The sequence below is a fragment of the Batrachochytrium dendrobatidis genome, assembly GCF_000203795.2.
Source record: "Batrachochytrium dendrobatidis JAM81 unplaced genomic scaffold BATDEscaffold_6, whole genome shotgun sequence".
Classification (NCBI taxonomy): Eukaryota; Fungi; Chytridiomycota; class Chytridiomycetes; order Rhizophydiales; genus Batrachochytrium; species Batrachochytrium dendrobatidis.
In genome coordinates, this window is record NW_006281104.1 from 684,237 (window position 1) to 706,926 (window position 22,690).

General features: G+C 41.3%; 10 protein-coding genes across 10 annotated transcripts; 3 read left to right on the plus strand and 7 right to left on the minus strand.

The window, feature by feature from the left end:
- Positions 1-22: 22 nt before the first annotated feature.
- On the minus strand, positions 23-1,400 carry BATDEDRAFT_35104 (RNA polymerase III-inhibiting protein MAF1). Its single transcript, XM_006679043.1, has 4 exons — positions 1,258-1,400; positions 989-1,196; positions 616-909; positions 23-549 (listed from the first exon to the last, which is right to left on the minus strand). Exons 1-4 carry the CDS (start codon positions 1,358-1,360, stop codon positions 399-401), a joined length of 756 nt encoding a protein of 251 aa, XP_006679106.1. The 5' UTR covers positions 1,361-1,400; the 3' UTR covers positions 23-398.
- A 96-nt stretch (positions 1,401-1,496) lies between these two features.
- On the minus strand, positions 1,497-3,413 carry BATDEDRAFT_19596 (lysine--tRNA ligase KRS1). The gene is made up of 3 exons (XM_006678850.1): positions 3,348-3,413; positions 1,656-3,276; positions 1,497-1,593 (listed from the first exon to the last, which is right to left on the minus strand). Exons 1-3 carry the CDS (start codon positions 3,404-3,406, stop codon positions 1,540-1,542), a joined length of 1,734 nt encoding a protein of 577 aa, XP_006678913.1. The 5' UTR covers positions 3,407-3,413; the 3' UTR covers positions 1,497-1,539.
- Positions 3,414-4,035: 622 nt separating this feature from the next.
- Positions 4,036-5,166, minus strand: BATDEDRAFT_5200 (uncharacterized protein; the record flags this gene model as incomplete). Its single annotated transcript, XM_006678765.1, has 5 exons — positions 4,036-4,272; positions 4,362-4,439; positions 4,526-4,621; positions 4,698-4,856; positions 4,942-5,166. Coding segments are annotated over 5 exons (795 nt in total), but the record flags the coding sequence as incomplete, so codon positions are not given.
- Positions 5,167-7,941: 2,775 nt separating this feature from the next.
- Positions 7,942-10,689, minus strand: BATDEDRAFT_88792 (uncharacterized protein; the record flags this gene model as incomplete). Its single annotated transcript, XM_006679217.1, has 7 exons — positions 7,942-8,552; positions 8,641-9,198; positions 9,278-9,427; positions 9,533-9,637; positions 9,744-9,848; positions 9,906-9,972; positions 10,642-10,689. The coding sequence occupies 7 exons, from the start codon at positions 10,687-10,689 to the stop codon at positions 7,942-7,944; spliced, it is 1,644 nt and encodes a 547-aa protein (XP_006679280.1).
- Positions 10,690-11,428: 739 nt separating this feature from the next.
- Positions 11,429-12,150, minus strand: BATDEDRAFT_88791 (uncharacterized protein; the record flags this gene model as incomplete). The annotated part of the gene is made up of 2 exons (XM_006679218.1): positions 11,429-11,581; positions 11,716-12,150. 2 exons carry the CDS (start codon positions 12,148-12,150, stop codon positions 11,429-11,431), a joined length of 588 nt encoding a protein of 195 aa, XP_006679281.1.
- A 629-nt stretch (positions 12,151-12,779) lies between these two features.
- BATDEDRAFT_7025 (pyruvate transporter MPC1) lies at positions 12,780-13,108 on the minus strand (the record flags this gene model as incomplete). Its single annotated transcript, XM_006678771.1, has 2 exons — positions 12,780-12,913; positions 13,012-13,108. Coding segments are annotated over 2 exons (231 nt in total), but the record flags the coding sequence as incomplete, so codon positions are not given.
- Positions 13,109-13,866: 758 nt separating this feature from the next.
- On the plus strand, positions 13,867-14,565 carry BATDEDRAFT_24993 (uncharacterized protein; the record flags this gene model as incomplete). Its single annotated transcript, XM_006678918.1, has 2 exons — positions 13,867-14,157; positions 14,233-14,565. 2 exons carry the CDS (start codon positions 13,867-13,869, stop codon positions 14,563-14,565), a joined length of 624 nt encoding a protein of 207 aa, XP_006678981.1.
- Positions 14,566-15,057: 492 nt separating this feature from the next.
- BATDEDRAFT_35107 (uncharacterized protein) lies at positions 15,058-16,792 on the plus strand. Its single transcript, XM_006679044.1, has 7 exons — positions 15,058-15,193; positions 15,259-15,342; positions 15,567-15,694; positions 15,754-16,065; positions 16,132-16,185; positions 16,260-16,637; positions 16,707-16,792. The coding sequence occupies exons 1-7, from the start codon at positions 15,076-15,078 to the stop codon at positions 16,719-16,721; spliced, it is 1,089 nt and encodes a 362-aa protein (XP_006679107.1). The 5' UTR covers positions 15,058-15,075; the 3' UTR covers positions 16,722-16,792.
- Positions 16,793-17,030: 238 nt separating this feature from the next.
- On the plus strand, positions 17,031-19,552 carry BATDEDRAFT_33239 (uncharacterized protein). Its single transcript, XM_006679021.1, has 7 exons — positions 17,031-17,191; positions 17,351-17,517; positions 17,594-17,738; positions 17,804-18,278; positions 18,375-19,028; positions 19,124-19,217; positions 19,295-19,552. The coding sequence occupies exons 1-7, from the start codon at positions 17,144-17,146 to the stop codon at positions 19,374-19,376; spliced, it is 1,665 nt and encodes a 554-aa protein (XP_006679084.1). The 5' UTR covers positions 17,031-17,143; the 3' UTR covers positions 19,377-19,552.
- Positions 19,553-19,813: 261 nt separating this feature from the next.
- Positions 19,814-22,495, minus strand: BATDEDRAFT_19603 (uncharacterized protein). Its single transcript, XM_006678851.1, has 4 exons — positions 21,267-22,495; positions 20,951-21,195; positions 20,504-20,848; positions 19,814-20,104 (listed from the first exon to the last, which is right to left on the minus strand). Exons 1-4 carry the CDS (start codon positions 22,234-22,236, stop codon positions 19,907-19,909), a joined length of 1,758 nt encoding a protein of 585 aa, XP_006678914.1. The 5' UTR covers positions 22,237-22,495; the 3' UTR covers positions 19,814-19,906.
- Between the last annotated feature and the right edge of the window lie 195 nt (positions 22,496-22,690).

The window sequence follows — 22,690 nt, forward strand, 5'->3', positions numbered from 1 at the left end:
TTGGAAAGAAAAGGTGGAGGTTGAAAAGATGTCGAAAATGTAGAATTTATTGAAACAGAGATACGAACGCTGCATTGAACATTCGTTTATTGTTTTATACAAGGATGAGCACGGAGGAGAAAGACCAATGAACTAATGAGTTCAAAGGGCACAACGTTGCCCAGTAAGATTGGCACCAATCAAACATGAGACTGGCTGTTTATTATGTATTTGGGCACTCTTGGTGTTCCATTTTATGTGGATATGGCTGTATAACACGACTGCCAAATACATCGCAAAAGATGGGATGAATTGGGCAAAAAAGCTTAAAATAAACCATTAGCTGAAAACGACTTCAAGTGCAGAGATTGATTCGAGCAGTATCCTAGCTGAACCAATAGTGTAAGCAAATGAGCTCTTTAAAGATCCAGCTGAAAAGGCTGCATTGTGTACTGTTCAAATGATAGGCTTGGAGAAGAGTTTGAGCGATGCATAGGCTCTTCCATCATTGCATCGTCCGAGTCAGATATCAATAAAGCATCTTCTTCAGGTTGGATTGGGACCATTGAGCTATATATAGTATTCAAGTTGAGTCAATTCATAGCATTCAAGTCTCATGAGGTTAAAGGACTCTACCTGACAGATCTGCAAGTGAAAAACAGCATCCGCTTGAGTCTTTTGTTAAAGAAAAAGTAGTAGAAGCTCCATAGATTGCCCTCTTCTGCATCGGGTTCGAGTTCTCTATCAGGATTGAACGAGTAAATGTCGCAGTCTTTTGTAGTGCAAGCATCGTCAATTGCAGACCATATTGACGAGCCAACAGCTTCGGCGTTTTGAGTGTCTCCCAGATGAACAAGAAGCATATTGTTGACACTGTTGACAACTAGGCCGACAGTGGGGATTTTGGTCAGATACTCAGGCTTGACATCACTGAACAATGGTTCACAAGGTCAGTATCGGATGCACTTTGACATCACAATTTGGATAGACTCGATCATAGCAGCAGTACCTAAAATCATAGTCAGGATATGCAGCATTAAGAGTGGCCAGAAGATAAAAGAGGGTTTTTCTTGAAGTAAGCTGGGCCAATGGGCCATATGGAGATACAGGGGTAAGAATGGGCGACATGGAAGCATCCGGACTGCCAAGATTAGCTTCCTCGCTGTATTTGGACTCGATGTGATGCTTGAGCTTCTTGTCCTCACCAGTGTTTTTGCCTATATAAAGGATCAATACATGACTCTAACAGCTACAGAATGTCTGATATCAACTGCTTACAGGAATAGGCTTCGATACGACCGAATATGCGAGTATCACCCTTGTCGATGCAGGACAACTGATTGTTAATCTTTTCCAGGCTTTCAAAAGCCAAGTATTTCATGGTCGAGGTAGTACTTGTTGGCCAACTCGCTAGTGCTGTAGCAGATTCACCAGTAGCTTCCGAGAGTTTAGTTGGCGTCGCTTTCGACTGTTCGTGCCACTACTTTTACAGCACACACCCCATCAATATACAGTTCACACACTATTCACCATTCATTCAGTTTCATTTCAATACGCATATCAGATCTCGGCACGAGCATTGGCTTCTGCTGGTGTTTCTGGCTTCATTGCAGGCTATACATGTTTATACATGAATTAGTAAACGTAAAAAAATATAAACAATCCGATTCACTTACAAAAGGAAGAACTTCTTTGATGTTGTTGGAATCAGTTAAAAACATGGTTAGTCTATCCAATCCAAGACCCCAACCTCCTGTTGGTGGAAGTCCATACTCGAGAGCATTACAAAACGTTTCATCCACAAGCTGAGCTTCATCATCACCCGCTGCCTTGTCTGCTGCCTGCTGCTCAAATCGCGCTCTCTGATCAAACGGATCGTTCAGCTCAGTATACGCATTGCAAATCTCCTTGGTTGCTACAAAACACTCGAATCGCTCGCAAAGACCTGGTCGATTGCGATGTGCCTTGGCCAAAGGAGAGCACATTTGAGGATGATCTGTAATATAGGTGGGGTTGATGCATTGGTTTTCAATAAACTCTCCAACAAGTTTGTCCAAAAGACGAGCACTGGTACGTGGGGAAGAGCAGTCTACATTGTGCTTTATGCACAGATCCGACAAAAACTTGGTAGCTTCAGGGGTAGCCAGATCTGCGGCAGCTGGGAAAACACACTCTAGCACTCGTTCTAATTCATCAATCATCGAGACTCGACGGAATGGTGGTGTAAAGTCAATTTCCCACTCCGGAGCACCGTCAGCAATGCCTTGTGGATGGTACTTGATCTTGTACCCGCCTGTAAGAGTCTTGACCAGTCCAGATAGAAAGGCCTCAGTCATGCTCATCAGATCATGAACATCGGCATAGGCCATGTAGAACTCACAAGTAGTGAATTCAGGATTATGGGTCAGATCAATGCCTTCATTACGAAACTGACGGCCAATCTCATAAACACGGTCCAAGCCACCAACAATGAGTTGCTTCAAAAATAGCTCAGGAGCAATTCGCATAAACAAGTCCATATTGAGATCGTTGTGGTGGGTTACAAAGGGCTTGGCAGTAGCACCGCCAGCAATCATGTTCATCATGGGAGTTTCTACTTCTAAAAATCCTTTGGAGTCAAGGAATCTGCGCAAGTAATTGATGATCTTGGATCGAGTAATCATCTTATCACGTACATGCTGGTTCATGATCAAATCCAGATAACGCATGCGATATCTCATTTCCTGATCCTTGAATCCATAGTGACTAGTGGGCAACATTCGCAAACAAGGCGCAAGCAAAACAATGTCCTTTGGAAACATGGACAGCTCGCCTCGTTTGCTTCTACCTGCGCAACCTCGGACTCCAACCATATCTCCTCTATGCAATAAAGAATGCACCTGCACAAAGTCTCTCTCTGAATCCTGCGATGATGCCATGATCTGAATCTTGCATCCTTCGGCCTGCAAATCGTAAAAAATAAGACCCTTGGACTGAGTGCGAATGTTATGTATTCTGCCAGCAACAGTGACTTCTGTATCCACTCGTTCACCGTCAGAAAGAGAAGAGTACTTGGCAATGAATGCAGAGATGGATATGGAGACATGGAACTTGTGGGGATAGGGATTGGGCTCCTTGGACTCTCGCAGCTTCATGATGGCCTTGGACCTGTTCTCAAAGTACATGCGAGGATCTATCGAGTCTTGGTCAATCTGGTTCTCGTCAGTAGCAACCTTTTTGGGAGCAGGAGGTGCGGCAGCAGCCTTTTCAGCCTTGACAGCGTCCTTGGCTCTTTGCTTGGTCCGTCGCTTGAGCTCACTAACAACAGCAGTAGGTTGGCCATTCTACAAAACATGGTATTTCCAGAAACAGTCAATACAACCACTTACGACTTGGATATCATTTCTCCAGTGATTTCATCCTTGAAAAGAGTAGAAGTATCAGCCATGGTGCTCGTCAGTTTTAGAATCTGTAAAAGAAATCAGTGGTTGAAATTTGTCATTTTATTTTCCAGTTTGTCAGGAACTACTTGCGAGCAAATCGAGACAAAACCAAGTGCTTATACCTGTGTGTAATCAAAGTAATTTATTGATAAAGCTAGGGGAAAATATGGTCTATTTATAGACTTAGAGAAGAGTACAGCTATGGAGGTGGTAGCATGATTTGAGGAAAATCCCGATTAACAATTACAGGTTGCAATCATCACAGTAAGTCGTGTGTGATGGTGTGACGTGTTCCGTTTGATAAAAGGTCACACCATTAGGAGTTGTACGCCCGCAAAACTGTGAGCATTTCATCATATGACCTTACTAGGTTGTATGGTGTCCATCACATCCTATCCAAACAAATGTCAGTAATAGTTTATCAGATTCAAATCAACAAGTTTCTTGATGGATTTGGTACAACTCACTTTTAGTACGTGTTCGATATTATCGTTGTTTAGTCCTATTTTCGCGGCTTGCTTTAGTATCCTTCGTACCAAATCCACTGAAACTACGCATGAATCTACCATCAATGGTTAAAGCTGCAGTCTTACATGTGTATAGATTCAAAAGCATACGTCTAACCTGGATGTAAAAATTCATGATCAAGCAACTCTTGGATCGTCAATCTTAATTTCGGGTTTCGTTGCAAACAGCTTTGGATAATAAGTGGAAGCATTGTATCCTCAGTTGGTGGGTATATAATTTTGTGTCTTGGATCTACAATCGAATGGAGCTTTTGTATCAATGACATGTGTCCAAACGGTGGATGACCATATACAAACTGATATAGTATGCATCCAAGTGACCATACATCCGATGCTCTTCCCAACTAAAATTCGCAACATGGATAATTGTAAATATTGAAGTGAATCATCACAGATGTTGTTGCAATAGGTAACTATCCAAATGGCTGCTTACTTTTACGTAGCCCTCACGCACACCATTGCTCTCTACAAACACAATCGCCTCGGGTGCCATATAATTGGCTGTCCCGGTCTTGAATCAAATCATACAGTAATTTATGGATGAGCCATGTTCAAATACCGATTTTACTATCATGGCAAAACAAATCAATATTTTACCTGATGATCGCGCTGGATATTGGTCGTGTCGTTTGGTATGGTCTTGGCAATCCCAAAATCAATCAATTTCAAGCATCCTTCCACCATCAAAAAGTTCTACGTTCAATCCAATTCTTTTTATCAGTAAACATTTTCTCTGGAGCTAATGGTACAATCAAGTTGGATCACTTACAGCAGGTTTGAGATCTGAATGAATAATATTTTGATCGTGGATAGCCTGTACTGCTTGCAGCATCTGCTCCCAGTAGTTTCGAATAAAATTGATACTCAGTGGAGCACCTTCGCTTTTTTTTAACAAGTGTGCCAGATCAATCTCCCCATACTCCAATACCTACACATGATCAAAAATATGGAAACAATTAGTCTGGAATCAGACTATTCCTCAAAGATTACAAGCTGCTTGAAAAATAACTCACCATTAGCATGACTCCACTTTGCATATTAATCTCTGCATCCACCAACCGAATGATTCGTTCATGATGCGCAAGTTTTTTCAATAAAGATATCTCATTAATGTACCCATCCACTACACTTGGATCTTGACCCCTCAACTTGACTTTTTTCAATGCATACACTGTGGTTTGGTTGGGCTGTGTTTCGCACAAGACTTTAAAGACTTTACTACTGGCTCCGCGACCAACTAGCTCGATTCGCTGGTACGAAGTGCCATTAACAGTAAACGTATCTTTTTTGTTAAAGGTCGAGGTAAGTGCATCAGACTGGAGTGGTATGCTATATTCGGTGTATGAACAAGATGCGTTTTTTTCAAAAGAATGGTGAGCTGCAGATTGAGATGGCAACGTCGATTGAGCGGGTGTAGCCAACATCACGTTCTGGGACAGGGCTGTTTGAGTCCGATTGGTATCTTGTTCAAAAAAGGTATTTGCAACATCACCAGTTGTAGTATAATTGCGTGGTGTTGAGATTGAAGATGTTCCCGAATCGTTCAAAAAAGTCAATGACGATTTGGAAACTGTTTTTTCAGAGTCTGTAGAGTATTGTGATGTAAAAGAACCATTGATGCTAGAAGTGGCTTGAGCATCGGGTGACTCGGTTGTAGATTTGGATTGACAAGATACCAATGCGGCGTTGCTTACCAATGCCATAGAAGATGATGTGACCGAGTCAGCTGGTGAATGGTGAGTGGAATTACAATTTTTCTGGTTTATCCTGTGTCCATATTCATCTGTATCTGATGCAGACTTTACCGTGTCTGTAAAAGGAACTTTGGATAAGCCAGACGCATCTTCCAAATTGCAACGGTCCCGTTTAAGCTTTATAGATGAGACGATTGGCGTAGATAGACTCGTAGGTACCCTTCGATTATCGGTGAACTGAAGGGGTTGTTCGACATGCTTGAAGATTGCAGGCGCAAGTGTGGTTGACAAATCCATAGCAATATGATCGTCATCGTCCTCTGAAATACAACGCTCATTTGAAAAAACTGGTGAAGCAGGCGTTTGATGAGTCTGCTCAAGACCAAAACATTTATCAGGTTCAGCTGATTTAAAACAAGTTTGAGTAAGTGGGGAGTGCAGGTTGGTTAAAGTATGGTTGGCTGATTCAAGAGTTGTATTTTCGACTTTCCGATACGCAGATCGCAAGCGTTCAATGGGATCAAACAAACTCTTTTGCAAAAGATCATTATTTTCTAAAACAGGCTCATCTAGTGTTGGTTTTTGGATAATCTCTACAGGAGTTTTAGTTACTCTTTCAGGCGGACCTATATTCATTTAAAGCATATTGGATAATCAGTCAAAGCCATCTTCAATCAACATAAACTGTGTACTTGAGTTACTGACTATACCTAGATTGGTTCGCTTTAGAGTCAACCTTGAAAGAGGATCAGAATATTTAGGAGCCGCAGATGATACGGTATTGTTTTGATCTGGAGTAGATACGGGCCTTTCCAGTTTCCCTAGACGTGACCGAGTTTGTTGAATGGATTGTAATGGAGTACTAAACTTGAAGCTAGCTGATTGCAAGAGCGAGTCAGAGGATCGTTTTGTGTGTGAAGGCCGTTGGACAAGTTCAGATATATCAACAGAGGATGAAGATAGGTTGCTGATGGCATCCTTGGTGACTTTGGGTGATATATGAGGCGTGATTTCAGAAATATCAGATTCCTGACTTGATTCTGATGGAATGCTAGACTCGCAAGGTTTGAACGTGGACGTATCGTTGTTGCGCAGAGTCGGAAGTTTCAGTGAATGGAGTTCGGTTTCGCTCGATGGCCGAGTGAGAACATCTTGGACTGTTTTTTCTCGTAATGGACGACGATTAAGCAAAGGTAAATCCTTGATAATGGATACAGATGGATGATTCAGAGTTGAATTTTTGCTAGAATCTGGCAGAATCGATGTCAAAATAGATTTGGATCGTGAACAAGGTGGATCTGGTACATTTGCAGTATTACTAGAAGCAGTATCTATACAAGCGGATGCATCTTTGTGAGAATAGGAATTTTCTTTGTTGCTGTATTCGTTCGATGATACCAGATTTGAAAGTGCAGATTGTAACTCGTCTGAAGGTTGTAATCCAGCAGCAATAGCAGCCGATAGAATGCTTTCTGCCTTGTCCATATGTCCTGAATAAAGAAATTAATGATGACCAAGACATACATTCCAATTCAGATACTTATAAAAGATCTTACCTAGACTAGATTCAAATGCAGCATAAGACAGATGGAATCTAGGAATGGATGCGCCTACACGAGCAGCCTTGAGGAGCTTGAATGCATCAGCAATGGTTGTTACATCATCGGCTTTAGTTGTTTTTAGTAGTGACAGATACTCTAGCCACACATTCAGCAACAGTGGGTCGTTTCTGTACTGGTCCATGGGAAGCCGTTGAGTTGCAGTTTTTAGCAATGCCAAGATGTGGGAGTTACTTGAAGAGTTAGTTCTAGCAGCGGTAATTAGAGAGTACCAGGCAGCAGGAGTCTGTGGATAAGAAGCATCGTTGGCTAGCTGCTGCTGTGATTCCATAGCAGTTGCTGTTTGTGGTTGAATGTCAAGAATTCATTCGGCTGCTCAAATGTTACGAATGGATTGGCTTCAGATTGCATGATTCTCTGCTTATCGTATCAAGTCGGATCGTCTATCATATAGTTTACAATAATATTCTTACAGTTTGATATAGATTTGTCCAGCAGAATATACTGAGTGATCAAGTCATGACATTTAGCTAGCTACGCATACATTATCAAAAGGCAATCGTATCTTTGACTCGCTAGTCTTTGGTATTAGAAATACTCGAGAGTTTATTTCAAGTAAATTCATGTGCAGATAGATTTATAGTTAATTGTGCAAGATGCCACATGCAATCTTGTCAATTACTAAACCAAAAATAAAATTGTCATCAATATTTTATTTACTTTATTCAAGTAAATCATTACTACTATACTCGACCCAATCTTACTGAGTTTTCAGACGTGCTGCAGCTGCATGGGCTTGAGCCTGTAACTGCAGTTGTAATTGTGCCTGGCGTCCTTGCAGGTTCTGTGGTGACTGCATAAACTGTTGCTGTGCCTGCATCATTAATTGTAACTGCTGTTGTTGAAGAGACTGTTGAAATTGTTGTTGTTGCTTTAGCTGTGGAGTCATTCCCTGTCCCATAGCAATGAGTCCCATCTGTTGCATCTGTTGCTGTTGTTGCAACAGCTGTTGCTTGACAAGTTTTGCGTGCGAGTTTCTGGAATTGGTTGGAGTCTGTTGCATTTGCTGCAGTTGTGCTTGACGCTGTAAGATCTGAAATTGGCGCTGATGATATTGCTGGAGTTGTTGCTGATGAGCAAACTGGTCTTTTTGAAGAGTTACAGGAATGGATGCCGCATCCACAGCAAATGCTGCACGACCAATTTGGTTGGATTCATAGGCATGCTGCTTATGATGAGGAAGTGTGCCAGAAAATCCTGGATCATATAAATGAACGATTGACCAGGCATCAGCCAACATTTCACGCGTAGCAAGATTTGATGGGGTTGTCTGTTTAGCAAGAACAAGTAGGTTTCGTTTAAGTGCTTGAGCTATAAAATTATAAAAGTACAGATACGATACAAACTAACAAGTAAGCAACTGTTGTTCAAGATACAAGTATTTAAAGATGAGGCGTACCGTATCTACGTTCCAAACGATTCATATTCCCTGCTCCAGCTGTGCCTTTGGTACGCATCACTTTAATATGGTCTCGATATCGAATACTTTGTAAATCGGCCAACTTTCGAATCAGCTCAGCGTTTTCTGTAAGTAGCTGTGCAGTAGAGATTTGTTCTGTGGGTGTATGGTCATTAATAACAGCATCATCCGCTTGACCTTTACTTAGTGCACAGATGATTGTATTCCAATCAATATCAGGTGATAATCTAGTAAGATCCTCCATGTTCAAATCTGCCAGATGAGGTGCATCTAATCTAGATATCTCATCATCAGTGAGAATCAGCTCTTCTAAAGGATTGAGTGTAGGGAGTACAGCTGCATTGGAATTTAAATCGGCGCCATTAAAAACAGGAAGCGAGTCCAATGGAGGCGGATCAAGTGGTGCAGCTTCATATGTGCATTCAATACGCCGACCAGGTTTGATAATCTGTGTTGATTCAGCAGCGGACATGGATGCCTTGGATGAATCTGACATGGGAGCAAAAGAGAAAAAGACACCATAGTCTTTGAAATCGACTAAAGCAAGTAGAATAAAGTCATATTTAGAAATCGCACAAAAGCGCAAAGGTTGGACATTTTTAAAATACAAGTATACCTGGTGCAGTACGAATCCCCAAAATTGATTTCTTTTTAGCCTTTTGATCCCGAGTTTTCATGGCGAGTTTTGAAGACTGACCTAGACAAGGCACATCAGAGAGCGGCGTAGCCGAAGTGGGAATAATCTTCACCTTGTTCAATTTTACACCTACCGAGAATATACAGATTCAATCAAAAAATGAGATTAGGACAACCATGGTTCGACAAGTGGCCTGACAGATTGATACAGCAATAAGCGTAATGTATTTAATACCTTCTAGAGCGTTTGTTACTGCTTTTAGCTGAGCATTTGAAAAATAAAATGTTCCGTCTGGACCACGCTGGATCAATGCTATCTTTTGGCGTTTCACATCTGCAGCTAAAGCAATAAATCCAGATAAAAATTGGCATTATTATACAATATAGTTTTCAATGGACAACATATCCCAAGCTGATCTGGAGACGGTTGGATAAGCGACACTCACTGGATGTAGTTGCAGTGACTGTTGCTGGATCCACAGTGGCTTTAGTATTAGCAGCTATGATGCTGTTGATCAAACGTGTTCCAAAATCATCTAGATGTAACGCACCTACAAAAGTAATGTCAGTCAATACAAACATATGGTTTTAGTAGAAGCCAATCTTACTCTGATGAATACGATCCAATGGAGAAAAATGTTTCAGTACTTGTGAAATAGCCAAATTAAAGTCGGTCTAAAGTTTAAACTAATGTTAGATTCAATATATGGCATGAATGCATAATGATATTGATTAGCAAGAGCGACATGCCTGAAAATCGGATAGAGATTGATATTCTCCTTTAAGAACTCGAGTAGTCATTGTAAAAAAAGAAACATGGTTCGACTTTATACTCTCCAATGCAGGCCACCTAGTTGCATCCAGTTTAGATGACAGAAAGCCAGTAGTGTCCTCACTAGACATTGCCATGCAGATAACCGTAAAAAAAGAATGATAGGAAAAACAAGCCAAATGTATGCAAGATATTAGAAGCAGATATGCAAGACAGGTCTGCTAGATGCATGCAATGCAGACGAAAACATACGATTTGAGTATAAATAAAAGTTTCTTGAGTGACTTGACCAAGTCAGAGTCGGAGGGTAATGGAAGAGTGTTGTCTAGAAACAGCAAGAATCAGCACAGTCAGCATGAATGCGATACAAACAAGAACAGATTAAATTGCAAACCAAGTCACAGAATAGATGGATAATTCAACAAACGTGTTCAGTAGTAAGAAGAATGATGCTGAGATCATCATCGAAACCATCGAAACAACGCTGTTGTTGCTGTCTGGGACGAACGAGGCAGAAACACAGCAGTCGATAGTAAACACAATCAGCCAGTATCAACACAGATTCAATACACCAATGCGAGAATCCAACCTCCAATCTGGCTGTTCTTGGCTGCTTCCATATCAAATCAACTTGTCAGTTTCTGCTGTCGTTTTGCATTTAAATTCCGTCAAGGCACGTCCTCAGGCCACTTGCTGGTTGTTCTCTAAATTTATACAGTTTGTCCAATCCAACATGCTCTTGCTGCTATCTTCCATTGAGTGATAAAGCCTTTGTTCTTGATAGGTTGTTGAATCAATCTGTTTAAACTCTCTAGAGTTAATGGTTCAATGTTTCGAATCTCGGCAATAGTACGAAATCGTGTCAATGGCTTCAAGTGCATGTGAATTTGATACCATTTTGTTTACTGGCATCTTCACGTAGAATAAAACATTACTGACTTGAGAATAAGTCAGGGTTAAATATTCATCCTACTTTTCTACTAGAAATAAACTTGATATACATTCTGTGGCTGGAATCGCATGTCGTATAACCCCATTTTTTACTAAATATGGACATATCAAACAATTCGCTACCACAGTTTGTATTTAGTGATCTTACTGGTGTCAGAATCTAGAATCAAAAAAACACAATATGCCAAATATTCGAAACAGGGTGTATTGGGTCATTCATTATGGTAAGAGTTGGATCAGTGTTTAAAATAGACGGAAACAGAAGGATTTTGAATGAAATTCTAATCTGCCAAGATATTGAATCAACTTTGGACGAGAACTAATCTCCGATTGCTTCCCAAAAGTAGTTGAATTCATATTGACAAAACAGAAACCTCAATATCTATATATTGTAACTAGTTTACAAAATCATAATACTCCAAATACACCTTTACTCTCTTTGGTTTTCAATTCTTCCTGAACTTCACTCAAATACAAATAATCTGCTGCATCCAAGATGTTGTTGCGTTGCTCAATTGTCATTGACGCACGAGACAAGAGTCCAAGTTTTTCTAGATTTCTCTAATATCATTCGAATAATAAATGAATGTTACTATGGTATAGAATAACACTTGGAAATTCAATGTTTGTAACTAGCAGCCAATTGTCGAGATAGAGTTGGATTTACAGATCTGGTTATGCATCTATATGCTTACCTGCTGAATGTCCATACATTTCATCAGTCGCTCATTCTCCTTGAAACAAGTAGTTCCAATCCATGCTCTATATGCACAACTTTTGTATTCGAATGCCAGATCAGCACAGTTGGCACTGGCTGCATTTTCCAACTGTTTTTTTGAAGCCGAGGTGGAGGATTTGATGGCAGCTTGCGCTTCATTTGACTGATTGCTGATGTAGTCCCATAACAGCTTGCGCTCTTCTGGTGTTTTGGGTGCTTCTTTCAGTGGGTACCATGGATTTTTCCATGCATCGTCAGAGATGGGTTCAGGCACTGGAATGTTGGAGAGAGGGTTTACATTGACAGAACTTGACTCGTGTGATGTGCTAGGAAGTTGATTTGATGGCTCACTGGTGCTGGATCTTAGCCATTGCATCCAAGTGATTTGCTGGGGTTGACTGTCTGATCCCATTTGATGTTTTTAGTGTCCAGTTTACCAATTGGAATGGAAAAAGCGAATCGCTAAACTTTTACATTTTCTTGTAGATTAAAATCAAATCAAATTCCATGTGGCATATCATTGCTAGTCTTGCAGTTGTATTCACATGGATGAACTATTAGAGTTTTAAGAGCACAATACTGTCAAATGAGATTGACTGTTTATCATTCATCTTTTTCCTCCGTGACCATTCTTGTATAAAAACACTAGACATTCAAACCTGTCCCAATATATTCCACATCCTTGACATTTCTTCAACTCTCTTGAACTTGAGCGCATCTAATATTAGAATACAACAGAGCTTGTTCAATGCCATGGTTGTGCGTAAAGTCAATGTCTCCATGTTACGTGAATATCGTCTTGAAACGGTAATTCATTTAAAGATACTATGAGCCTATATCGATTTCACTGGTACGACAGGCGTCGATGAAGGTGCAGTAATTGCAAGAGCCTCTTTTTCTGCCTGTTCCTTTCCACCCATACTATTCAAATATGTTTAAACTTTAGTCAAAAACTCGAATAGTATCAAATGTAGGTTTAGATTAAAGACCAAAAGAAATGGTCTACGTCAGAACAGGATCAAGCCAAATAAAACTCAACTGGTAGTAGTTGTAGTACCGATATCCTTGGAGAATCTGCGCAGATTCATTGACAACATGAACCATCAGCAAAAGATAGTTACGAGGCTGAACTTGCCATGCAAATCGCATAAACAGCAGAGAATATAGAGAGAGTGCTGAATCAATAGATATGCAAGATTAAAATAAGTATAATGTCAAAAACAAGGTTGGGATATCGTTACACAATAAAGCATATCAATTGGATGAAGCTTACCTCCAGTCATCTTGCCACTAATAAACTCGGGTGACTTTTGAGTATCGGCAATGGCGGCAAGCGGAAGCCCCCAATTTGCGACTGGTCCCCAGAAATGCTAAATAATTCAAGCACAGATTGATGAGATACAGTTGGTATATAAATTGGATAAAAGATCATTTAGATCCACCAACAGTTCGTTTATAATATGTAGATCTAGCCAAGACCAGACTATGGATTGTCTAAAATCCAACTCAATACACTGTAGCCTATCAAACGAGCTGATAAGAGACTATAAACCACCCCTGTCAAACGCAATATGCATATCATGAGAGGCATGGTGCTGCATAGAGATGAAAGTAGATGCTTAAACCCTTCCTACCAATATCATACCCATCAGTGAACTGAATCGTACAGAATCAAGTATCCAAACACACAGTCATTGTATAAGCTACCAAACACATTTTGTGAATATAGTTGTCTTACCGTACTAGAAACAAAACATTCAGGTCGAAGAGTTGGTCGAGTATAACGCAACAAGTTGATAAATCATTCAGGTATATCAAGAGTTGATTAACATGAGTAATGATGCTGCTTGCACATGTGTTCAAGTCTCAAATAATAAAAAATACACCTCATCAGATAGGATCTGAAATCCTTGCTCTGGATATACTGAAAAAGGCGGCCTGCAGCGGTTGCCATTATTGCAGATAGGACGTGATAATCAAGTACAAGAGATTTGCTAGACTAAAGACTCGAAAAACATGACAATTGCACAACAGCATAGATCACGTGTGTTGATGTATAAATACGCTGTTGTAATTGATGTTTTATTAGTTATTTGACAAGACTCGAGGGATTCTGAAGTAGTTTGAAATGGGTTCATCTGGGTCTAAAATAGCAGGACGAGCAGCAGAAACTGGTGCTGGAACAGTCAAAAGACAGTTGGGAGCCACTCCATCCACATATATTCCATCCAATAATTCAGTATTGGCAGCTAGGGCTCAGCAACAAACTGCATCTGACAGTGACTACAGTATGAAAATAGCAGAGCAACAAAAAATAGACGGGGATGAGCAAAAGGAGCATCAAAAGATGGTAGATGCGTTCCATCAGCTGCATGCAACAGTGGATAAGCGAGCAATCCCTACTATTGGATATTCCAAGGTACAGCTAATTTTATAATTTAATACGAGTGATTGAAGCTTGAGGCAGATCTAATGTGCTGATATATATTGCTAGCACAATGAGATGTTGAATATTTTGCACAAGCGACAAAGCTCGGATGCAGTAAATAGGTTGTCAGAGCAAGCCAGAGAAAAGATAAGACAGGAGCAAAAGGAACACAAGGCATCTATTATGTCTATTTATCGCATGCTCAAGACTAGACACTCTGGTGCGAGTAATGTTCCATGGAACACCGATCAGGCAAGAGCAGATCTAGGATGGAGAAATGGATCTGGCAGCGAAGAGATTCAAGCAATGATAAAATACTACAATACAGCTGAACCTATTATGCTAGCAGGAGAGGGATCAGAAGTGGTCGAGGCAGTATGGGTAAAGCCCAAGTATTAGTCGTATCCACATAAAATGAAGCACTAAATAAAGATGCCAAAGTACATGAACAGTTTCATGACATGACTAGTGCCAGATTTACTGGACAGGGTTGTGCTCTTTAAACAAATGCTCAAAGTTGCTGGTATTTCTCGTGATGATCGACATGAAATAACAGTTGCATTACTGCAATCGTTGTTTACTTGAACTAGAACGCGAGTTTAAGATTAGGATACAACAGATGAGTTTGTCGAGTCAACTCAATACCTAGATTGCAGTGTATGATTACCAAAAACTATAGTTTGATTGTATAATGAGCGTTTCATTTGAAAAACAATTGATTTCTAGTCAGTATAACGAGTGTTTGACGGTTGTTTATCCCAGATTCCCGAGTGCAAATTCCATTTTATACAAATGCGGCTATAAATAACTGAACAAGTTTGTATGTATCCACGTGATTTGTGGTTGGTCAAAAGCCTGAATTTGGTATTGGATTTGTCATCACAACGACCTAATCCAACATCTATCGACATGGTTCTCCAATACGCTGCCCCTGAGAAATTCCGAAAAGAGCTCGCCGAGACTGCTCGTGCTATTGTTGCTCCTGGAAAGGGAATTCTTGCTGCTGATGAGTCCACTGGCACCATTGGTAATGCATTTCATCATCAACTTGGTATTCTGTTCTGATCTAATCTTTGAATAATGGTATTGTAGGAAAGCGATTTGGTCCTATCAAGGTAGAGAATGTTGAAGAGAACCGCAGAATGTATCGTGAGCTGCTCTTCACTGCTGGTGCTGGTAAGTGACTATGCGATTTATTTTAGGATTGTGTGCAATAGATGCGTTTTAGCCATCATCTGCCTCTGGCTCTCTTTCTGTTCTTGGTTGTTTAATGGACATATCAATCATGACAGGACTTGTGAGATCACCTATTCACCAGTCTCTCTAACGACCCTTGATTCCAATGAATTTGCAATACTCTTTTGGACTGATTAATTTATCCTTTTGGACATTTTTAATAGAACTTTCCCAATACCTCGGCGGTGCCATTCTTTTCGAGGAAACTCTTTTCCAGAAAACTGCCGCCGGAAAGCCCTTTGCTGAGCTTCTCAAAGAGCACGGTATTGCTGTTGGCATTAAAGTTGACAAGGTAATTCCCTAGAATTTACATTGCATTGTTTTGCCGTCATTGATGTTTTGTGATGCTAGGGTACTGTTGAACTGTCTGGAACTAATGGCGAGACGACTACCACTGGTCTTGACGGCATGGCAGAGCGTTGCCAGAAATACTACCAGGCTGGTGCTCGGTTTGCCAAGTGGCGATCTGTTCTCAAGATCGGCCCAGGAATGCCTTCATATCTGTCCGTGATTGAAAATGCCAACGTTCTTGCTCGCTACGCTTCCATCTGCCAGCAAAACGGTCTTTGCCCTATTGTTGAGCCTGAGATCCTTATGGATGGTGATCATGATCTTGAGACTGCCGTTGAGGCAGCCCAGACTGTTCTTGCAGCTGTCTACAAGGTATGTCATTTGCGATCCATCAAGACTATCAATGTGTTGGATATTTATTGTATTGTATTATAATAGGCTCTTGCCGATCATAAGGTTTTCCTCGAGGGTACACTGCTCAAGCCCAACATGGTAATATTATTTGTCGATAGATTGTGACTGTTTATAATACTAGTGATGGTCCAATTGCTCATATTTCAATCTAGGTCTGCCCTGGTGCTGACTGCAAAACCAAGTACTCTCCCGCCGACATTGCTCGTGCTACTGTCACTGTTCTCCGCCGCACTGTTCCTGCTGCTGTTCCTGGCATCACTTTCCTCTCTGGTGGTCAATCTGAGGAAGAAGCCACTGTTCACCTCAATGAGATGAACAAAGTCCCTGAAGTTCGTCCATGGGCTCTTACTTTCTCTTATGGCCGTGCTCTTCAAGCAACTGTTCTCAAGGTCTGGGCTGGAAAGACTGAAAACATTCCTGCTGCACAAAAAGCTCTCCTTGTCCGTGCCAAGGCCAACTCTGAGGCTGCTCTTGGAAAATACAAGGGCGATGCTGCTGGCACTGGTGCTACTGAAAGCCTCTATGTCAAGGTATTTGCCTTGACTCTAAGTTGTAATCTATATTCCATGATTCTAACTTTTAAATGCAATCAATAATAGGACTACAAATACTAAATCAGCATCTCATCCTTTGTTTCACTAAACCCTTGCATAAAGTGTCGAGTAAAATGATTTAGTTCAATTCATTATTATCTTGTTTCTGCTGTTGAGTATATGGATAGACTTTCTATTATTAAGCGTGGATTTCATTTCTAAGCAAAATCCAGTTGATTGCTTTGGACAATTGCATAAATATAAGATAGTTTGACCCTATTGTTGACAGCTGTGAAGATCTTGTCAGTTAATGCGTGACAACTCCGCCATTGTTAATGGGATTTGGCCAATAGTGTTTCTTTCTCCATTCATCAATAGTTCTGGTAGAATTCACATTCTAGTATCATCTACATTCTAGCATTTCTCTTTCTATCACTCCTACTTGACCTTGTGTATCATTCTATCAACAAGCAGTTCAACTTTGAACTTTTCATTATTCAGTCATGACAGATGCATCGACTCCTAAGCCCTCCTTCTCCACTTGCTTTTGGGTAAGTTGTAGCTGTTTTGGGTCTACGAGTTGTCTAGTGCAACACATCATTCTCTAGAATAAATGATGCCAGTCTGGGGCTTGAATAAGCTTTACATTTCAAATCCTAACTCGTGCCTGCTTATTTCTTGCTCATGATTGGATTTTAACCCACACATAGGGTGACCAAAATAAAGGTCTCGAGGTTCTTTTGGTCCGTATGAAGCAGGGAAAACATTTGAGTGAAGAGATCCACGCCATGCTAAAAGAACGCTCTAGTATGGAAGAAGACTATGGAAAACGGCTATCTAAACTAGCCAAAACGTTTAATCCAAAGGATGAACTTGGGTAAGTACTTTGATGTTCTACAATTGCTTTAATCTGTACATCACAATAAAGATCTGATGCTGTGGTTTGGGTTTAGAACACTGAGAGAGTCTCTGGACATTGTGAGGACTGAGCTAGAACGCTCAGCAAGAGCTCATTTGGATCTAGCAAACGAGCTGCGAATAAAACTCGAAAAACCACTACAAGAGTTTATCACTAGCCAAAGCGCACTTCGTAAAAACGTAACACATTTGGTTTGATCATCTATTTCATCATCCTCGCACTAATGCAATCACCGTGTTTATAGCATTCGCGGATTTTGGAAAAGCATTTATCAAACAAAGCTGCACAGGAAGCTTATGTCACCAAACACAAGGAGCGATACGAAACACGATCGCTGGAAGTGTCTCAGCTTCATCTTATGACTCGTCAGCCTCTTGCTGCAAAAGAAGCTGAAAAGGTTCGTATAAAACATGAAAAGATGTTTGCTCTTTCTAAACAGTCTGAGCAAGATTACCGCTCTGGTGTAGACAAATACGGAGATATTCATCGCATTTGGCAAGCCGATATGACCGCTGCTTGTTTGGAATATCAAAAAATGGAGGAAGATCGGTTTCAGTTTATTAGAGGAAACATATGGAACTACACAAACTTTATCAGCGGTATGTGTGTGGCCGACGATGAGGGGTGTGAACGGATTCGAGTATCACTGGAAAAATGTGACTTTGAAAAGGATTTGTCGCTGTTTATTGAGCGCAATTCTACAGGATCATATATTCCAAGTAAGTGAGCGCCATGCCATGAATGTATTCAGTCGTTGCGGTGTTTGGGCTGACTTGAATCTACTAAATTGACACTGTGACTGTCTATGCTGATAGAACCAATGCAGTATATTCCGTTTATGGACGGACGCGACTTGAATGGTACTGTTGAAGGAAATGCAAAAAGTACTTTTGTAACTCCAGAGTATGTGCCATCACTTCAGCCAAATTCCAACAATTCGTCCACAACCAATCGTCCTTCATCTATTTTGGGTGTACTCAGCAATATCAGTGCGAGCTTTACAAGTGCCAGACATTCCAGCACTCACTCATCCAATCCAAACGTGAGTACTGGAGCACAATATTTTCGATCAGACAAGCCCACATCTGCTTCAACAAATGATTGTACTACAAATGCTTTATATGAGAGTGGTCCTGTTGGAAGCGATAATGGGTTACCTCACGCTCGATATGGCAGCAGCTCAAATGCTAGTTTAAATCTCCCCCCTAGCGTTCCCATATATGATCCTGCAGCAGCTGCTTATGACAATCCTCACACACAGCTTGCTCACATGCAAATTGACGAACGGGGAAAAGATACACATGGCAATGGCGTTCCTGGCTTACTATCGGATACCACTCCTGGTAATCCATTTTTACATATGGGCGGGGTTCCAGTCCTTTCTGGTGGACTTGGACCTACTCATGGCGATCAAAGCTTTCACTACAATCCCTTTGATGTTCCCGAAAGTGTTCAGGTTCTTTTCTCAGGTAAAACCACCGTGGATTTGGAATGCCATTGTTGTGACTGTTTGAATTTGAATTTAAAAACATACACTTATACTTTGAGCTGATGGTATTCCTAGTACGTGCACTTTATGACTACGATTCTGGTTCACCAGAGGAGCTCACTGTACTCAAGGGTCAAGTGATTCCTGTAATTGCCACGCATGAAGATGGGTAAGGACTTGATTATCTTTGAATCAGTAAACAGTCTCGATCATTCATACCTTTATTGAAACCCGGTGTCTATTTAGATGGTGGGAAGGACTCGGATCTGACGACGGTCGTCGACGAAAAGGATTATTTCCAAGTAATTTCACTGAAACCGTATCATAAATGCATGTGTGCCAACTCATTGATTGTGTCTACCAGCAGTCTCGGTTATTTCAAAACACATATGTCATCTTTATTGCTCAACGTATTCCCCTTTGTGCATACATTCAAGGGTTTGCCTTGTTTCTATTTTTAGTTGGGGTTTAAATAAAAGGTTGATATCTACCTCACGGGGTTTCAAACGGCAATAGATTCAATGCTGCAATTAGCCCAACACGTTGATGGCAAGCAACACAGCAGTTTTAAAAATGAAATCATGATTGACATTCAAACAATAGGAACACACTACCGACTCAATAACCGTTTGTCAATATTGAATAGCCGTATAGGGCAATTCATTTTATTGAATGACGTAAAACATTGCTTTAGCGTCAACATGCCATGACCTATCCTTGTTTTTAGTCAGTGTACTGAATTAAATATTCTTTCAAGGTAAAAGTCAAAAAGTATGCCTAGTATCATTTATTAGTAAATTATCTCAAAAAGGTTACAACGACTATGTAGACCCTTTCAGACCCTCTAGTTGTATTGCTTCAAATTGCAATAGATCCAACACTATCATTCTTGTCCATCTCTTGATTTAACAGATACGACCGAAATCCCAAATCTAGTACCCACAAGTCATTGAATACTTGAATACCATTGAATCCACCATAAAGAACAATTCGGTGATCCATAAGAACGGCCGAGTGGTATCCTCTACCAGATGGAGCGACGCGCTGTTTTCGTGGCTCGGAGTTGGAAGCAGCGGGTACCGAATTATGATGTGTGGCAGGCATCACAGACGACTCCAAAGGAGGTTTTTTGGAAAGTAATTCAGTTGCTGGTATGCCTTCAGTCTTTGCATTGACTACAAGAGAAGAATCGGCCTGTGTCGGACTCTCGGCAGACGGTGCAGCTCCTGGAAAAGTTGCAGATACAACCGATTTAGGTGTGGCAGACGTCGATTCAGTTTCATTCAAACTGCTGCCATGAACGGCAGTAGTATTGAGTTTTTCAAACGGTTTCGACTGAGATTTGATCTCCATCTCGGTAGGATTGGAAGATCCCACAGGGTTAGCATTACGAGTAGCTTTAGAAACAGACTGTACTGATCTAGATGCATGCTGAATCCATTTGCGCTGCACAACCGTATCATCCATCCAAAACATACTTCGAACATCCAACACTCTGATATCTTTCGAGTACTTGACACCATCGTGTCCACCAACAACCACAAGGAATGGACCTACAGCAATTGCAGAGTGAGCCAGACGAGCGACCGACATGGATGAATTTCCACCTCCAACAGTCATACTGCTCCCACGAGTTATATGGCGTGTCCAGTGCATGGTATCCATATGCAGCGACCACACATCGGAGAAACATTCGCGAGCATCCGATCCACCATAAATCACCAACTGACGGTTGAATAATGTCGCAGTATGGTATCCTCTAGCAGTAGGCACACCTTTGCTAGCAGTGTTTGATTCATTCTTTCCACTTGTACTACTATTTGGTGTAGGTACAGTGTTGGATACAGCAGCAGGGATAGTAGGTATAATTGTCCACTCCAAAATTGGCTCTTTACTATACACGTCCAAGTTGGCTAGACCACTCAGTCTCCAAACGTCCGTCAAAGCACGGGCACCGTCACCACCACCATAGACATAAAAGCAGTCGTTGTAGACCCATGACACATGTGCACGACGTGTGCGTGGACGAACTGGCTCATTATGCAAGCCTTTTCCCTGTGTCGATCCAATAATTAATGGATGAATCCATTGAAAGGTTCTGGTATCCAGTATCGCCACATCGTCAAAATAGGTTGGGCCATCTCCGCCTGCAATAAACTACAATCAGCGACAATACATAAACCATATAGTGCAATACCAACACAATGCTATTGCATACCTCCAAATATGATTAAAAAGTCTTTATACGAGGCAGCAGAATGAGCTCGCCTTGCAAGAGGTTTTTTCCCAAATGTAGAGCGCACTTGCCACTCCATTGTACTCGGATCAAACGACATGATCGTATCTCTACATTCTGTGTCATTGCATCCACCAAACACAAACATGACATCATTGATAAGTGTCGCTGTGTGGGACCGTGTCGGTAAGGGATGAGTGGATTTTGTAGACACTGATGGAGAGGGTTGATGCAGACCTTGAGTCAACGTGGATGAAGCATCAGAATAAGTCAGAGAGCAAGCAGGAGTGGGGGATACAACGAATGGCTGCAGTTTGGTCCATCTCATGGCCATTGGAGATCCTCGGGGAATAGAAAGACTCGGAATGCTTAAAATGGGCCGAATGTCTATAAACGGCACCAGACATACAGGCGAAGCGACTCGATCGGGAGATTCTGGCAGCTCGGGTGTGGGGAGCGGAGATGCATCAACAGCCTTTGATGATCGCGACCGAGTTCTAGCGATAGTGTTGCGAGAAAGTGTTTTTGAAGCAGGAGAAGATGTAGTAGACTCATTTACTGATATAGATGACATGGATTCCTGACATTCTTCGGGATCCAAATCAAGAGCAGTCATCAAAGGGTATAAAGCGCAAGGTTCATGTGTTGCCGATTGCTGTTGGCTGTTGATATACTGGGTAGGCCCACTGATTGCATTTGTTACAGAGGATGCCTTTGACTTGAACAGTTTTGAAAAAGGCGAACGCTGTTGTGGTTGAACCAACACAATGGGCGGGTCAGAAGTTGGCTGTTGTGTTGGTTTCACTAGCAGGGAATGAGGAACCGATTCATGTTGATCAGAAAATGGAATATTATTATACACACCCATTGGCGTAGTCTCCAAGTATTTCAACCGACTAGAATCTGCTGCAGAGGTAGTTCTGGTAGATTGCATGGAAGAAGCTGAAGTCATGGAAGCTGCAACAGTAAAGGGTGAAAGTATTGTATGTGAAGTCGAAACTGAAGTTTGGATATTTGGTTGCAAGGCGGCTGTGTGATATGGTTGGTTACCGTCACAAGCTAAAACTTCGGAAAATCCATAATGGTTTGGAGTGCTACTGGAAGCCTGAACAGGGATGGTCTGCTTGTAGTGAGACTGTGGAAAATCAGTTGCAGAGTAGTCTGTATGTTGGACTATACCAGCTGCGGAGGGTTTAGCACTGTAAAGGGTATGGTATTCAGGTGAGGTGGAGGGATGCGTCGTGGATGTATACTGTTTCGAGATTCCCATCGTGTCTTTTGCAAGTGGGATTGATATGGGTGCGTTGGATGGATTGCTGATGTTCATAAACCCCTTGGATGCACTACTCTGAGGGGTAGTAATGGATGGTTTGGGATGTTTATTATGAGAAAACAGATTCCATCTG